The sequence below is a fragment of the Cyanistes caeruleus genome, chromosome 7 (assembly GCF_971803275.1).
Source record: "Cyanistes caeruleus chromosome 7, bCyaCae1.hap1.1, whole genome shotgun sequence".
Taxonomy (NCBI): Eukaryota; Metazoa; Chordata; class Aves; order Passeriformes; family Paridae; genus Cyanistes; species Cyanistes caeruleus.
Genome location: NC_141707.1, coordinates 35,116,362 through 35,133,672, shown reverse-complemented (window position 1 = coordinate 35,133,672; position 17,311 = coordinate 35,116,362). Strand labels below are relative to the sequence as shown.

At 39.0% G+C, this 17,311-nt stretch overlaps 1 protein-coding gene across 39 annotated transcripts in view; it reads right to left on the bottom strand.

The window, feature by feature from the left end:
* R3HDM1 (R3H domain containing 1) overlaps positions 1-16,635 on the bottom strand; it is a 49,870-nt gene extending 33,235 nt beyond the window's left edge. For 21 of the 39 annotated variants that reach the window (XM_086898626.1, XM_086898627.1, XM_086898637.1 and 18 more), the window contains exons 1-6: positions 16,548-16,635; positions 15,481-15,691; positions 8,497-8,538; positions 7,961-8,050; positions 2,560-2,674; positions 364-442 (exon numbers count right to left, since the gene is read on the bottom strand). In XM_086898626.1, coding sequence (XP_086754752.1) covers positions 364-442; positions 2,560-2,674; positions 7,961-8,050; positions 8,497-8,538; positions 15,481-15,651 — 497 coding nt within the window. In that variant the 5' untranslated portion in view covers positions 15,652-15,691; positions 16,548-16,635. Of the gene's footprint in view, positions 1-363; positions 443-2,559; positions 2,675-3,789; positions 4,010-7,960; positions 8,051-8,496; positions 8,539-15,480; positions 15,692-16,547 lie in introns of those variants that run through there. The other 18 variants (XM_086898633.1, XM_086898641.1, XM_086898657.1 and 15 more) reach the window with 6 other exon arrangements.
* Between the last annotated feature and the right edge of the window lie 676 nt (positions 16,636-17,311).

Genomic DNA, 17,311 nt, shown 5'->3' with positions numbered 1-17,311 from the left:
AGCTCAGAGAAGAGTTTGGTCTCTAACAAGCAGGTGCTAAGACAGTACAAGGTTTAGAGACAATGTACTGAAGCCCATTCAGGGAGAGAATTGCACATAGACTGAACACAACATTTGCATATTAGGCATCAAAAGCATTTAAAACACTTCAATGTCCTAAACCTCTGCTCAAAAAGAAAAACAATTACAGTGGTGATTTAGACAGTCTGTGCAACAGAATCTCACCCTGAATAACTGACATGGAGGGTTAGACATTTAGGAGGGGAAAAAAATAAAACCACAAACAAAAAAACAGGTAGTGTGACACCTCAGGCAACAAGAAAAAAGAAAAACATAAAGAAAGTTGACATTACTGATTCTTACCTGGGATTGTTTTTTAATGTATTTACTAAAAATTCATGAAGATCTATACCAGTGGAATCTGTATACTCCTGGCTGGAATCTAAGGATGAGGGGAAAGAGAGCAAAATTATACTCTGAAGAAGCTGTTTTCCAATTATTGCTGAACATAATATATTTGGATTGACACTATATAACCATTAAGTACATTATTGTCAAAATTAAATACTTCCAGTTTCCAGAAAAAAAGGCCCACAAGTCAAAAACAAAGCACAAAACCCACCACCACCCACTATTCTCTAATTCAAGGGTAATAGAGAAGTAGAAGTTTCAGTAACACCAGTATTAACAATTGGCTGTATGTTGTGAAGCAGGTAATCACCTTGACAGACCTGATTTCCATCAGCCTGCCAAATTTTCTCACTATCCCACACTGCAGGGTGTGTACACATTTGTGGAGCAGCAGCAGCCCATCTACTCAACTCCTGCATGTTGCCCAAAGAAATTTTGTAATTCAGAATCTAACAGTTTAATCTTCACAAGGTGGTGCTTTGCATTACTAAAAATCCTTGTTCTTGGATTTTGCTTGTACAATATCACGTTCAGATGTTTTCAAAAAGAAGTCTCAACCTTCCCCCTCCCTTCCAGTTGCAGTGAAAGAAAGTATTCAGTTACATACTATCCCCTAAAATCTGTCCCTGAAAGGGATGATTACTCCAAATCTTCCCTTACATCAGCACCTTTGGGTTCCAGGTACTGGGATTCAAGCCAGCAGGTGCTGGAACAGTATTTTTGGAACTAGATGTCTTCCAAGAACTGCTTATGTGTTAACCTAGTCTCAACTTAGTTAGGCACAACTCAGACTTATGCCCAGGTCCCAGCTCTTCCAGCTGCCCAGAGAGTTTAAGTGAAACCAAGCAAATCTGAGCATTTATGGTTTGGAATTACTTTTGATTCTGAAGAGAAGGCAAAAAGAAGGCTATCCCTGGTAAAAATGGCAAGATTCAATAATTATTTACTTTAATTTTTCTAATTTGCAAGTGAGCAATGATTTAGTTATAATTACTAGAACTGATGCTAAAATTCCATAGTTTTCTATTTTGGCACATCCTGTATTGAGACATAATTAACCTTCAGAGCAGAGAGTGGTTGAATTCAGAACAGTCACCTCTGCCACAGGCATTTTGTCACTTTGCTCTCAATCCACCATCATTACCTGTTGGGTGTTTGGGGGTGGTGTTTAAGGCATCATTTCAAAGACTGAGATTTAAAAATACAGGTTAAGTTCTCCATGCCAGTGCTTTTTATTTCACAAATACCTGACTGTCAGCTGGGACAAGCTACACTGAAATTCCACATGAGGAATGTCTTATGGAATTGCAGGACATGAGATGGACAACTGCCACTTGCCTCAAAAAGAATTCCAGCTCTAAAGGTACTTCCTATACTCTGTCTGATCTAAGATATCTAGGTAAACATTCTGGATATTTAAAGCAAGAGCTGTAAAATGATTTGGCAACTTAAATGCATAAAGTCTTCTACCTGTAGGAGGCATTAGGCAGCAGGGACAAAAACTGGTTTGTCATTGATTTCACAGCTCTCTTTCAGATTAAACCCCAAAGATTTTCAGCACATAGACTTTAACTTTAATCCAGAATGCAGGAATATTTAAGTGAAAACATAATACTTGTCCTTTTTATTTATGTAGTTCTACCCTTACTCCAAAACTTTACTGAAAAAAATCTAGATACTATGAAGAGTAAAATAAACAAAGGAGAACACTGATGCCTGTTGAATGAGGATCAAAAAAAATACGAGGGGAGCTGTGCCAGTCTCACTTCAGTTTCACAAGTCCTGTAATAAAGCCCAGGAACAAGACAGGAGCTCCCACTGACTCGTAAAGTCAGCTTAAAGAACACTTGGACACAACTGAGATAACACAGCTGTTTTTTCTACGCTGCTCTGCACAGTCAGATGGGAGAGAAAGGAAAAGCATTTGCTGGAATGTTTGATGAAGTCTCTAAAGCTCTCTTTCCTCAGGGACCAATTCCTTCTCCAGCTCAGAAGTGTCAAATCTATTTGTTTCGTTTGCAAAAAAAAAATAAAAAAAATTAAAAAATAAAGCAATATTTATTCAATGAAGACCTGGAAGCAGAAGTGTATTTTCATACATTCTTTATCTATACAGTATATTAAAAAACACAAGGAGAGATCACAAACCTCTTGATAACATTTTTCTGGACAGTTTATCACTGGATTTTTCCTTTTCTGATTCATCTTTTGCAGGTTTTTCTTCTTTTTCAAAAGACTGTGACAACTGGATCTGAATTTTCTCCTGTCAAAAAGTAAAAATTAGTCACCACACAAATTATTTCAAGTAATACCTGCAAGAGAACTGTTCTGTACTCTATTACCTGCAAAAAAATGAAGAAGCAACAAAAAAAATTGTTCACATATTCTTTCTGATTCCACATGTCCTCTGTGTGACCACACAACGAAATTATTTATCAGTAAATCAGAAAGTACAGAGAAGGCATAGAAAGGACCACAGACATTCTAGAATTTACACACACTTCCAGGCCCTGAATGCTATTACAAAATGAATTCAAAGTGTCTCACTCCATACATGTAGGAAAATATTTCAGTTTTTCAGATGTATAAATTTCATACTGTCTATATTTTTAAGTCATGTCTCATCCACAATGCTTTTTTCTCCCCATTCTTCACAGTTCTTCACTGTAAAAGCTTGTTTCAAGTTTTGATTTGGCTCAAACCAAGAAAAAAACAAAACAAAACAAAAATTTCTATCTAAGACAGACCAGCATATCCAGATCCACAAAAAAGGGGAAATATTTACAGTACAATATAGCAAGACAAAGTTTGCAGACCTGTCATCAAGGCTTAGTTTCATAACTTCCTGTGTATTTTGATAGAGTAGCTTTGTGTGCAATCACCTCAAAATCCATGGTTTTATACTAGTAGGTGAACTGTTATAAAACCTACTTCTTAAATACAGCAAAAAGTTTCCCTCTGAAATTAGTAGCATCATGGTTCCCTGGAAATACCCCGACCAGTGCAAGTGTGCAGTTTGTTTTTCATGGCCCTTTATTGTTTCAGGAGGCTGTCAGTGGAGGAGCAACACATTTCAGACAGCCAGAGCTGAGGAGTTTGGGAGCAGTGAAGTCACCATGCCTGAGGTACTCCCACGGGAGCAGTGGCCAACTCCTGTCAGAGCCAGACCCCCCCTGTCATCTTTTAACTCCCTCAAATGTCAGTTCTGCTCCCCCAGGTGCCAACTGAGTCCATGCTGTCACCTCCACATTCCTGAAACATCCAATCCTTCCCAATCCAGACACTTGCCCCTCATGCACTCTTTTCTATCCCTCTTTGGCCCTGCACCTTAATCCTTTCTCACACAAGTCTTCACTCCTCCCTCCAACCCATTCTTACCCACATCCAGGCTCTTGGTCTAAGCTCTGCTCTTGTGTCATTGCACAGCCTTGATCTCACCCGTGGAACGCAGCCAGAGTTAAATTTAGCCAGGATCCACCAGGCTGGAGCCTGTTCACGTGCCCAGCCCGCAGCCACTCCTGCCTGTGCCGGCACAGTGGGAGCCCTGCGCCACCCAGGCTTTGCTCCAACACGAGTTCCCATCTGCAGCTTTGGGGCAACAACTTTTTCAAATGAGGGAAAAACGGTCACTGAGAGTTTTACAAGCTCTCCCTTTCATTATTTTCCCCACATTAAATGTTCCAATTAAACTTCCTAACTCATGAACACCCACTGAACAGCACCTCAGTGTCAATGAAGACTTCTCAGCTTTGGACAGGATCTATAACCACATCTGATAAAAACCATCCCCCAGTCACCACAAGGAACTCATCTGATTCTTTCCTAGTCTTGAGAATTCACTTGGCTACAAACCTTGAAGAGTTCAGAGCAAATCTTTGCATTTCTTGCCTCATAAACCTGTGTGTAATTCAAATGAGCAATTTATTTGTCACTACAAAATGAACTAGACTCACCATTCATCAAGTATCTGTGTAACCTTTATTTGAAATGTTTCTGTCCTATTAAAAAATTATTCTTGATTTGGATTCACCAATATGTTATCTCCTCCATGTTACAATAACAGTCTACAAAACTATCAGTAAATTAAGGATATTTTCATAGTCTGATGTTTCTTCACTGGAAAAGTGACTCCAACTTCTAAACTCATTCCAAGTAATGTATACAGCAATAGTTTAGTCAAAGGATCTCAGCAAGTAATCATTTTCATACTTCCTTCCCCAACAAGAGCTAAAAAAAGGAATCACCATCTGAACAGCCAGTTCTGCTACTACCACCAGCTCTACTTCAAAGTGTGATACACCAGAACTGGGTACCAAAGGGCACTTTCTTGTGATTTCATGCTATAAAAACTGTAGCATCTAATTAAATATGACCTACTTGACTGGAAAGCTGCCGAAAAATCTTTTCCCCTTTAAAACTTTCTTAATCCCACCCTGTTTGCAGCAGGTCTCTGCTGGCATTTGGACTGAACAGACTCCTCGCCCTAACTCTAATCACCCATCCCAAGTCCTCACTGTAGAAGAGGAAATTGTTTCCAAATTTTGATTAAACAAGAAAAAGCCAAACAAACAGGAAAATGCCCCAAACCATCAAAACTTGATAAATCCTGCCATCTTAACACATTTGAGAAAAAGGTAAGATTACTCGGAGGCCTACATGCTTTTTACCAGAAAAACCAACATAAGTCTATCGAAATTAACATTACAGCTCCATGCCTGCTCCTCCCACTCCCTCTCCATAGGGTTATTTTACTTTGCTTAGAAAGTTCAACCTTTTGAAGGTTTATTTACTTGTTACTCATAATAACAACTGTCATTTACATGAAAACAGCTCTTCCTTAAAAAGGGCTGAACTGGACCACCCTTTGCTAGTGCTTGTACTTTTTATTGGAACATAGAGTCAGAACAACCTGATGTTTACACAAATGATGGCAAGAGAATATACTGTTACAAAGATAAAAGATCAAACATATCACAGTTACGTTCTTCCTCTCACAATAAATTTGTAAGCTCATACTTTCACAGCACCTTTTAGTAAAGGTCTGTCAGTGCTTCTTAACAAGGATTAAAAATATGCAAACCTCTTCTCTAGGTTTCTTGGGAAGAAGTATCTTGCTTCATGTGGCAGTTGAAAATAGAAACATAGATCAGAAAAGAAACTGATCTGCTTGAGACAATTTCTTTGGTCTGTTGTCCCCTTCCATCACAGCCTTCTGAGGAGAAGCAGCCAGTGGTGCCTTGCTAAATGCCTCCTGCACCATCCTGTGTCAGGAATTTCACCCTGCTGGAGCTGCTGGTGTGAGCTGGTGACTGATGAACAGTCACAGACAAGACCATGGAGTTATTCCCAAACTCTCACCACTCCCTAGTTAAGCACATGTATTTTTCATCCCATCAAGGCTAAGACTTTCTAATAACTGAAAATTGTGATTCTTCATATATCAGCAACATTATCCTGAATTTAATTCATCCTGTATCTTAAAACCAATAGTAAGTATTAATGCTAAACTGGAAGCCACTTTTCAGTTGCAGTCATAGATACAACGCAGCAGTGACTCTTCCAGGAAGGGGAAGCATCACAGGTGATTCTCCTGCTGCCAGAGATGCCCATGCAAAGCAGGCTCTTCCTTCTCTGAGCCACTGAACCTCCCACACATCCCAAGCACAATTAATTCTTCAGAGTATGGGGCTGGAGGCATATTAGTCCCAACTGCAGCAGCTGACTGGTACTTATGAAGAGCTCTTCCATGCTTTCCCAAAGATAGTTTGGAAGAGGAAGCAAAATGGGTGAAGAAATTGCCTGTGAGAGTTGTTACAGAGGGGCATGGGAGACCTGTGCCCCACAGGATGTGCACTCCAGCATCAGAACTTGAAACAGATTCCCCCTTCTAACTCTCCAACACATTTCTCCACCCTCCAGGGAAGAACTTAAAGAAGAATTAAATTTGTTCCTGCAATCATTTCTCTGCACAGCTATTGGGATTCACAAGCCATTTCCTTCTACATTACTGCTTCCAAAGAAAACTCACGGCTAGCTCTAATTTTGTTCTTAAGGCAATCTCTTCTCTGGTATTCCTTTTGTACAAACTTACATTATCACACAATTCAACTCATTCTGCAGAATCAGCCTTGACATCCCTCCTGCTGCTGCAAGGATTCCTTTCAAGAGCCACCTGGCAGCACAGAGCTAAGTTTTCCCAGAGGACCTGGCCAAACACCACCTTATAAATGCCTGACTTCAAACCATTCAACACATGGTCTTGTGCAGTGCTGGAGGTAGGAAAATCCTAATGCCTCTTATGTTGGAAATATACCATGGACAATCAGTCCACCAAATAAGATCTCTGTCTTGTAATTTGTCACAGTGACTGAGAAAGTTAAACCCCACTTCTTCAAACTGAACAACTAAGCCTGATCAGATCTCTCAGTCTATTTTGTTATCTTATGGGAAACATTACAAAAGGACTGTAAATCATTGTAAACATCAATAGCTCTTCTGTTGGCTTTTTATCTTTCACTCTGCAACCTATTTCAAACTATGACTTAGATTTTCATCATGGTAGCAGGCCCAGTTTCTGAATTCCTCTAGTCAACACTTCAAATTCTGGTATTTTAGTGAAAGCCAATTCTAGGCTTTAAAATACTATTTTCTTATTTTTCAAAAGGAACAACCCCCCCCCACCCCGCAACCTAGGTACTGTTTCAATCTCAAAAAATTTGAATTAGCTTGACAAAAACCTACATGAGTTCTCAATGTCCATCTTTCCTCAGAACTGAATTACCACCTCCCCAGCAAAACCCCCTCACACCCTGCAAGTGAGACTTTTCACAAAAGCACAGTTTAGAAGCTTTTCAATAACAGCAAAGGCCCATTTCTGTTTTGATAGGCATGAACAAAGCCAGCATTTTGATGGCCCTCACTCATGCACAGAACTAAAGCCAGCAGTAGGGTTTTGCTCTGAAAAGACAGACTGGCATGGAGGTAAAGTCAGGAAACTTGGATTTCATTTAAACTTTCTAGCATCATTTTACATATTTTGTTCAGCATGTAGGAACTTCTGTAAGAGTCTGCTATAAATTTAATAGATTAATTCAAACATACCTCAGGCAGGTATTACAGAGCTACCAGCAATTGGGACTAATATGCAGGAATTCAGTTACAACACCACAAATCACAATTGTTTCCATTTTCAAACTCTACAAAGCCAAAAAATTAGGTTCCATCCTAATCACAATGTTTCTGTCTTACTAACTGCAGACAGCACTTAAGCAGTTCAAGAATCCCTCAAGTGCACTGTTGGACTAAAGTTAAGAGAATTGACAAACCCCCTCTTTTTGTCCACAGGTATCAACTTGTATAGTTCAGAAAAACAAAGCAGCAAATTCTGCACCTAATATTATCACCTCTATTAGATCAGCATTAAAAAAAAAAAAAAAAAAAAAAATTAAAATCACATGGTGTCCACATATTTAAATAATACCCAACAGATTTTCTTTTGAACAACAAGTTACTTGAAATTGTTCCAGAAACTTCAGTAAGGTGATTTTACCTGGAGGTCCTGTGATATTTCAGCTGTGGGAGGTGGTGGATATTCTTCACATACAGCAAGGCTCCGAACTAACTTTAACTTTGTGTTTGACTAAAGGAAAGTATGTAAAATTAAAATCTATGGCTTATAAAAGATAATATAAATATACCATAAGCCGTTATTTTTTTCATTCATTATATGAAAAACAAAATGGCTGAAAACTGCATTTTTAATGTTTTCAATAGAATAAATAGTTCCCTTTAGGATGAAAATACCCAAGCAATTGCAGCTTTTGAAGGCACTACCAGCACAACAGAGCACATCTAAAGAAAAGTAAATGAAATGCTGGGAAAGTGTTTCTCTCTGTAACAATAAAAAGCCACCAAAAATATAAAGGCAAATCACAAAAGCAGACAACTAGGCAAGACAAAAATCCAACAGAATAAAACAAAGCTACAATGCCAAAAAATAAAACCAAAGGCACTTTCCACAAAGTAACAAAGCTGCACCAAGCATGAAGGGCTCCCTTCGCATGCCAGCACACCGGGCTACCGTACCTTGGACCTTTTGGCCGTCTGTCCAAAGGACTGCGCTGGCCGCTGGCGACAGGCACAACAGAGAAGGGTTACATTAACTCAGTGGCACAAGTTTGTTAATGCAAAAGTCTGTACAAGAGAAAGCTTTGACAGTTAGCACTGACACGGGCAGATCTGTGAAAGGAACAGCAGGTTCTTTGGGCTGACAGATTTGGCGCTCTCCCACTTTCATCAGGTTTGTCCTTGATTTCCCTTCTTCGTTTATCAACAACATATATCAGAGCACTTTTACAGGAACCAAGTATTATCCTTGCTCTGTAACATCCAAGCAGTTTACTCTCTCAGCCAGCTCCTACACTTTCAATTCTTGTTTCCTAATTTCCTTGGCAACATGACATGGTTTTTATAAATTTTCTTCCTATTCCTGAAACCTGCCTGGAAAAATGATATTTAAAATAGGAAAGCATTGCCTCTACCAAGGAAAAAGATAACAGATGATGACCAATCATAAGCAGCTTAAAACACATGGGGTTTTTTGCTTTCATCCTGGGACCTGTACAAGTATATTTCAAAATGGGCTACTGATCTTTTTTTTTTAAATTTCATTTAATAATTTACTATGAATGAATATGTTTTTTCTCTTCCCAGAGCCATTTTAGTAACTCATTATGCAACAATTTGCTTTTTCCTCCCAAAGCCCTTCTTCTATTACAATTGTTCCTTAAAAAAAATTACCAGGCTTTTACTACAGTATGCAGAGCTGAGAGGTACATTTCAATCAACAAAAGCATTTAATGATTTGTTAACTGCAGTTAAAACTAACCCGACCCTCAGTGCCAGTCACACAAGAATAGAAACATTTCTGCTGGAGTGGCATCACATAATTTAAGTACTGGTTTCCCTGGAGAACTAAAACTGATGAATAGACAAGCTTTTAACAGAATTTGTTTTAGTGAGCACAGGGCTAATATTTGTAAGGAGAAATTAACATCAGTAATGCAATTCTGAATGTTGTTTAATGGACAATATTTCCTCTTTAAAAAGGAAACTGAACAGAAACTACACTGGAAAACTCCATGAATGCAGCTCTCTTTGCCTTAGCTCACAGGAGATGTCTATCGAGTGCCTGAACTTAGCAGGACATACAACATCACTAGAAAGAAACCTCACCTACAGTAAAGAGCTCTATGATGTAAAGGCAGAACTGCTTTTTCTCTCATTGTCCTCAAGTTCCACATGTCTATTTTGGATGTTGCACCAGCTTAGCTGAGGAGCAGCAGAAGGAGAGCTCATTTAAACTCGTTTCACTGTGTAACAGAATTTTAAATAGCTGCACTGAAAACTAACTGAACTCACCAGCAGCTTTTTAAATGAAGCTTGCTGAGACTTTGAGCAGCAAAGACAGTTCAAATGCTTCCATTCCTGGAACCATTCAGACTCTGAGTTTTGCTGTTTCCATACCTGGAACCACACAGAGACTTTGAGTTCTTCTATTACGTGCAAAATATGTTTTCCTTTCCATCATCTCCTCTGAAAGCATTCCTTGCATTCTGAAAGCTGGCACTGCATATCCCTGACAAAGTTTCTGTTACACCAAGCTACTAAATTTCAAAAACTGGATGATTTCCCAAGCTCCTATCAATTACTCCAGCCTCAATCAGCCTAGGTGTGTTCAAATCAAGTAGGGCAAAGTCACCTCAGGACTGTCAGTGGAATCCTCAGTTCACTTTTAAGACGCAAAAGAGCCTATGCTCAGGCAATTGTTTATTTTTTGCAAAATTTTCCAAGCTTTAAAGCCAGTACATAAAGCAAAAGAATATATGGAAGCAAACACCCCAGATCCAGATTTGACAGGGCACAAGTGGGAATTCAAGCCAGGACATCAAGCTACTGCTCTCACTAATTAGGTAAGTCATACATATTTCACTTATTTTTAAGAGTGATTTGAAAAAAAAAGAGAGGAAATGGTTGCTGGCACTAAACACCAATAATATTGGGGAGAACTGGGGGGCCACTGAAAGTGGAAGGTTTTCCCTCACAGATGAGACAAGTATAACTCCACCCATCATGTTCCAACTTTTCATGTCCAACACTCTGTGATAGGTATGGATTCCTGGCTTTCATGTGTGACTTTAAGGATGTCAAAACACAAAACCCCAGTCCCCAAGACCCAACTGTGACTGTGAGCAGGAAGCACCACACACATTAGGCGAGAAGCACTGGAATAAAGCTGGGAGGGCCGAACTGCAGGGACAGCTCAGGGAGAAGCATAGCCCGATGGTGCAAGGTCTGGCTTGGAAGAACAAACCCCAAAGTCCTCTGACACCACCACCAGCAACTGCACTCTCAAAGCTTGAAGATGAGTGGGTACAATCCAGTGATTCCTTTCTTGGACAAAAACCACACTGACAGAGGATGACACCACTTCCACTGGAATTCCAGGACAGTAGGTAGCCAATGCACATTGTAGCTGTTAATGCACATTTTCTCTCTTTTCAGGCCCATTAATTTTATATCTATCCTCATTTCTCTGCATTTACTAAGTTTTACTCCTACAGAACATCTTTATGTTCCCCATTTGTGAAAAAAAATTTCTAACTAATTTAGAATATGCAATCCTTGGTGAGTGCAAATTAGACAATTTCTTTATATTTGCAGCTCACAAAGACTTTTACTGCCTTAAGAAAACACTGTGTTAATGAAAGCCCTATTTATAGTCATTATGGGCAGGATTTCAAGACAGCATTTAAAAGCAAGTATTCCAAATAATTGCATAATGAAAATAATGATTAGGTTCTTGCCTTTGATAAAACCCCACCAACACAACTTTTAAGACCAACTACTATGCTACATTTCCAACTGCAAAATAAAAAGGGAAGTAAGATAGCATTTCTCAAAAACATATAAATAACCAGGTTTTCAGTAGGAGTATTTGCCTACTTTATTTTTTCCTAAGTACCTCACCAGATCACATATACTAAATGCAAAGTAAAGATCTGGAGCTGTTACATGCCTTCCTCTATCATCAGTGTGCTGTCTAAACAAGCTGGATAAAAACAGGTCAGGCACAAGATGGCAAACTCAGACGTGTGAAAGGTTTTGTGAAAAGGGGCTCTATTTCTGAAGTACCATTTGGGCATTTCTGAGGATAGGCACAACATGACAAACCTGAACAAAGAGTGTTCTAAGGACATTCAGTTTTTTACCGTCCTGCAAAATTAAGTCTCAATTTTAAATCCAGTCAAGTGCTACAGTCCCCAGAACCATGGATAGCTTTGTAATGGTGAGGGAAAGAATACTATGGTCCCTGGTTACTTGCTGTCTTGCATTAGTGACCAGTGACAGCAATTTTCCATGACAAAGTAGAGGATGACTGATGGAAAAATAGTTTCATCCTTGGACAGGAGGAAGCTCAAGAATATGAGTATCTGCTCAATCATTTATCTATTCAAAACTATTGCATCATATATTTTGGAGACAAAGACAGGTAAATCCCGACAAGACCAAAACAGCATGGGAGGAGGCGAAGAAAGGCCTCAGACAACTTCAGCTGTGAAACAGAGAGAGAAGCTCAAGGTTTGTGCTAGTATGGAAGGAAGATACTCGTAGGAAGAGAGATGTCAAGTTGCTAAGTAAAAAAAAAATATCTAATTGCCCCAAAGGACAAGGATATCTGCTTGAAAAAAAAGTCAGAATTATACTCAACACAACATTTGCCATGCCCTTATCGTATAGGAGATGTGTACAACCCTGCACTCATGCCATGAGGCTTTTTTGGGTTTTAAAAAAGAAGTCTTCTTAATAATAAACATAAGGACTACCTTGCAGAATAAATCCAAGATCTTTAATTTGTTGTCAGTATTTTCTGCAGCTTTGTCCTTACAGTGGATGATGTCACTTGTCTCACCACTCAGAGACAGAGGCAACACAGACCCTGTATTCCAGCTAATTCTGAATTAATTTGTTGTCACCTGGCCTGGATAAGATGAACAGGTGGGAGATGACAGTGACTGATCAAAACCCTTTTGATCACAAAACCCACTACAATGCTGACACGCACGTGACTTCCGTGAAAGTACTTTTCATAACAGTGCCTCTTGTCTCCAGCGCCATTTAAATGACACTTGAAACTCACTGCAAATATACCAAATTAGAAATGCTCTCTGTATCAATAACACTACTTCTACATTGCTTAAATAAATTGGGAGCACTGGCCATGGACTCTAATTAGGTATTTTCCTCATTAACCTTGTGCCTCCAACAGCAGACACAGCAGCCAATCAGTTATTAATGCACAACCTCCAAATAAGCTGGGATTTACAACCACAGTTACAATTCAAAATGTAACTATCAGTTTCTTTTGAACTGTGCAATTCCAGAAACATGCCTGAATTCAACCCATGTCAAGTTTAGACCTGGAAAAATCACAGCCTGTTTCTCCCTTGGCTCTAAAGAAGCCAAAAATTAAGTGATAACTCTACTGAGGAATGTGATTGTAGTTTGTCAGTAGGTACCAAACCTATTCTGCCACCAGGGAGAAGAGCTAAACCCAAACCCCATGCAACCCCCACGCCCAACCCATCCTTCTGATGCACTCAGTAAACAGAAGTACACAAAAAAATTCCAGTAAGTTTCTGATAATTTTTTCTAACATTTTTCAGCATAATCTTTTCTCTTTTTCCCACCACCACCACAGTAACATTCAACCTGCACTTAATGACAAGTACTACGTCCACTGAAATTTCATCAAACTGTTTTAACCATCCATTAGTTAAAAGTTTGCTGACTGCTACTGTTCCACAAGGGTTTTTTACTATGGACCATCCCAAATTTTTGTTTTGTATCTTAGCATAAAACATGCTTTAAATGAGAAATCCTCAAATATGAGACACATATATTTGCACTGGCAGCCTCCACAGTACAAGTGACATTAACTTCTGCTGATTTCAGTTGTTGCAAGGGGCTTGCTCACAGTAACCAGGCTCCATTTGGTAACTGTCTGTCTTCCTGCCACTCTGGAAATCTGCATCCTCAGTTTTTAATTAAACTGCTCATGTAACAGCAATGTTCTGATTCTGATGGAGACTCCTGGACACCACACTAAATGCACAGACAGCAGAGCTGTTTTTATTCAACAGCCTTCACCACACAGTGTCCAGTTCATTTTGTGGATGTGGGATAATCACTTCAAACATCAGCTTTTGCTCCTGAACAAGCACCCACCCAATGAAGCCCCTGCCACCCCAGAGCCTCTGGCAGCACCAGCAGGTTCATTCCTCTGCACTCTGACGAGACCACAGCAGTTGTTTGCAGGAAAGCTTATTTCTTATTTGCCATTTGAGTCTCATAGAAATTTCCACACTAAAATTTGTTCAATGAGAAAATGTGAATGAGATTTTTCCAAATTACTGAACTGTACGAAAATAACTAAACCGTAGATTAATTTTTAAAGCTCGCTACTAGAATATTCCATTAATTAAAGAAAATACCAGCTCAGCTATAATATCTCCCAGCTTTTCAATAGCATGTTACAGGAGAAGTATTTCATTTCAAAGATTTATTTTTTCCATAAAATTATCTATTTACACTGATGCCAGCCTTAATAAAGCCAGCAGATATTAAAGTGTAAAGCTATTGTTATTGCTGTGGTCTACATGATTTATCTGGAAGCAATTTAACACAGCAGATAAAGCTTACTTCACTCAGTGGAATATTGAATTGTTAGTCTTGAACAAAACTACTCCCCAAAGAACCTTTTACTCAAATCTCAATAATAAGAATCTAATATGCTATCGTCCTGTTTTTGCAACCCACAAGAGATCCCTCAGATCCCTATCAGGATTTCTATAAAAAGTTGTTTAGCATTAACCCACAGACACAAAATTCCTATAGACAAGTATAGCTTTTGCCAAACACAAACTTCTGCTTCCTTTTACAAACCTGGCCTGTTTTGTAGGTTGTATCAGAAATTTTCAGTTGTTTTCCTGAACTCCTCCCCTCATGTGAGCTTCTTAGAGTCCTCAGTGATCAGGTGGGCAGCCTCAGCCAGGAGTGAGCTCTCTTGTTCCACACCTATATCTCAGAAGTATTAAATCTGCTGCCACAAATTCCTAGCCCTTCCTTATCAGTGTGTTTTCCATTTTCACACTATTTGCTTTGCCTCCTTCTCACTTGAACTGTGATGCCACAACTTCCTTACAGGTACTTCACTTCTCCCACCTGCAAAAGCCACCTATGCTTTTCAGCATGTGCACAAGGAACTGCCTCAGCTTTCCAACCTAGAAGTAAGTCACCTACCAAACCTGTCAAGCAGTGAAGATCAGAGAAGGGAAGGTGCAGGGAGTATCTGCTGCCCACCAAGGCAGGACGATGCTCCCCAGCTCATTTTGCAGGTGGCTGGGGCAGCATCTAGACCTGCTGACCTCAGGAGCTCTGGATCCCTCAGGCTCCTGGGAATCTGGATTACTTCAACCTTATGCTGAACAGCTCTGCTGGAAAATTACACCTGAGCCACCTGTAAAGTGCAACAGCTCAAGAGCCCTGGGCTGGCCACCCCTGCCCAGGGCAGACAGGCCTGGCTGAGCTGCAGCACCTTGTTCAAAGCAGCGACACAGCACACACAGCCCAGCTCCAAACTCTGTGAGGATTCAGCAGCAGCAAATGCCAGCTTGGGTTTCTTCCTTGTTCTGCTACAATGAAAGACTTCACATATGCACTCAGGGAAACACAAACATGGGCAAATTTTCTTTTTCCCAGCAAAACCACTCATCTACTTCAAAGAATTAAAAATTACTGAGTCATATTTACATAAGTACGAACAGAGAAGTGGGGCAAAGGAGGAGAGAGGAAGTAATAATCATATTTGCTTCCCTAAAACCAGCCAAGTTTTCCTCACTGTACCAAAGAAACATATACAAGAGAATGGAGAACAACAAGACACAGACTTATGATAGACATATCATAGATGTGATATACTAGTGAAAAATAAAGTGAAAAGCTTCTTACCGGCATATTGTTTTTGTTATCAGGACAATTTTCATCCTTTTCCACTTGAATCTGTTCCTGACTTCCTGATTTTTTTAGGTTTTCAACTGGGTCTGTATCTTTAAATTCAGCTTCTGAACCCTTCATTGCATCAGTTTCATCTTTTACAGTAAGAATATCAGACATCCTCATTAGAAAAGGTTATTTTAAAATTCTACAAGAAATATGGAACCTTAAGGACAAAGAAAAAGTTAATTAGTGAGTAATTTAAAATTAATTAAAAAGCCACCCATACCTTAACAGCTACTCAAAACAAATGTGATTTTGCTGCAAAAACAATTCCCCCTCTGCAATGACACTTTTTCCTCTCTTCTATTAGGAGCGATTTCTTTTTAGCCACTTTCATCAGTGGCCTGTAACAGCAGACATCTACACAAACAAGAATTAAGAGCTACACTCCTGGATAACACTCACAGATTTTCCCTTCCACATTTTAAAAATAAACACCTGAACATTCAGATACTCTAAATCAAACTAGGCTCCAACAGAAACAAGGCAAGATTTTCTCAAAGGAAAAGAAAATTACATGTAGATTTATTTTAAAAGTGTTCAAAGTAAATAGATGAATCATAATGCTCTAAGTGTGCAAATATTCATAAATTTCATGAACTTTTTAAGTCTCCTTGTTGACAGGTAATAAATGGACAAGTTCAGTATACCAGAATTATCTTACCTACAAACTGTAGCAAAACTAGAATTAAAAAAATTACGCATTCTCTCAAAAGCAACAAAGAAGAACAAAAGGAACAATTTGGTAATTAGGATAATAACCAAGATCAGCAATTATATAATTTATAATAATAATTTAAAATACTATAGAAAGAAAACTAATGATTAAACCCCAAATTTTCCATAGGAAATAAGAAACACATCTCCTTGTCATTACTCAGCAAGTGCAAGATGTAAAACCAAGGATTTTCCATTTCCTACAAAAAATAAAGAGTAAGATCTGAATGTCTAAACTCCTTCATGAGTACCAAATAACAAGCCAATAATGTTACAGAAAAGCTTAGTGTTTGATTTAGTACCTGATATGTCCTAGAGCTTGGGGACTGTGGTCTCCCACAAAAATAAAATAGAATAATCCGAAGATCTTTTTCACAGTTGTCAGCCAAGATGTCAGTTGTGATGAACCATCTGGAATCTGGCAGGAGGAGTCCCATGTCCTTATCCCCAGTGTAGAGTCCTGGACAGAACTATTTGGTCTTGAATCAGCAAGAACATCCCTTTTGAATGCCTGAAAGTCAATAGAGGAAATGCATTATACTTTTATTTGCTGTGGGAAGGGAGATGGATCATAATGACACCTAAAAGTTTAAATAGCCATTTTTGAAAAAAAAAGAAAGAAAGGAAGAAGAAATCAGCATTTGTCATATCCATCCTGCTTGCTCTGTCTAGCAGCAGTAACATTTAATTGGACATCCAAGACATTTCTGCATTACAGAGTTAACAAGTACTCATAATAAACATTTTCTTGGCATTCCTGAATTTGTTTCCATAAACAAGCAGGTATCTTCCCAAAGAGTCTGAAATACGCAGCCCAGCAGGTGTGGAGGAGTAACAGGCCATTAAAGCTCACAAATCCCTGTTAGCAGAACAGTGTTTTTCTCTTTGTTGGAGTTAATAATCTACATATATGTAGCACACTCCATAAGCTGCATTTTGGGCAACAGGAATTACAGAAGACAGCTTTACTTTATTCAAGAAAATAATTGCCCTGGAATGAGGATTTACACATTTTTGCAAAACTGATGATTTTTCCATCTTCCTTGTTTTTCAGATTTGAGAAATA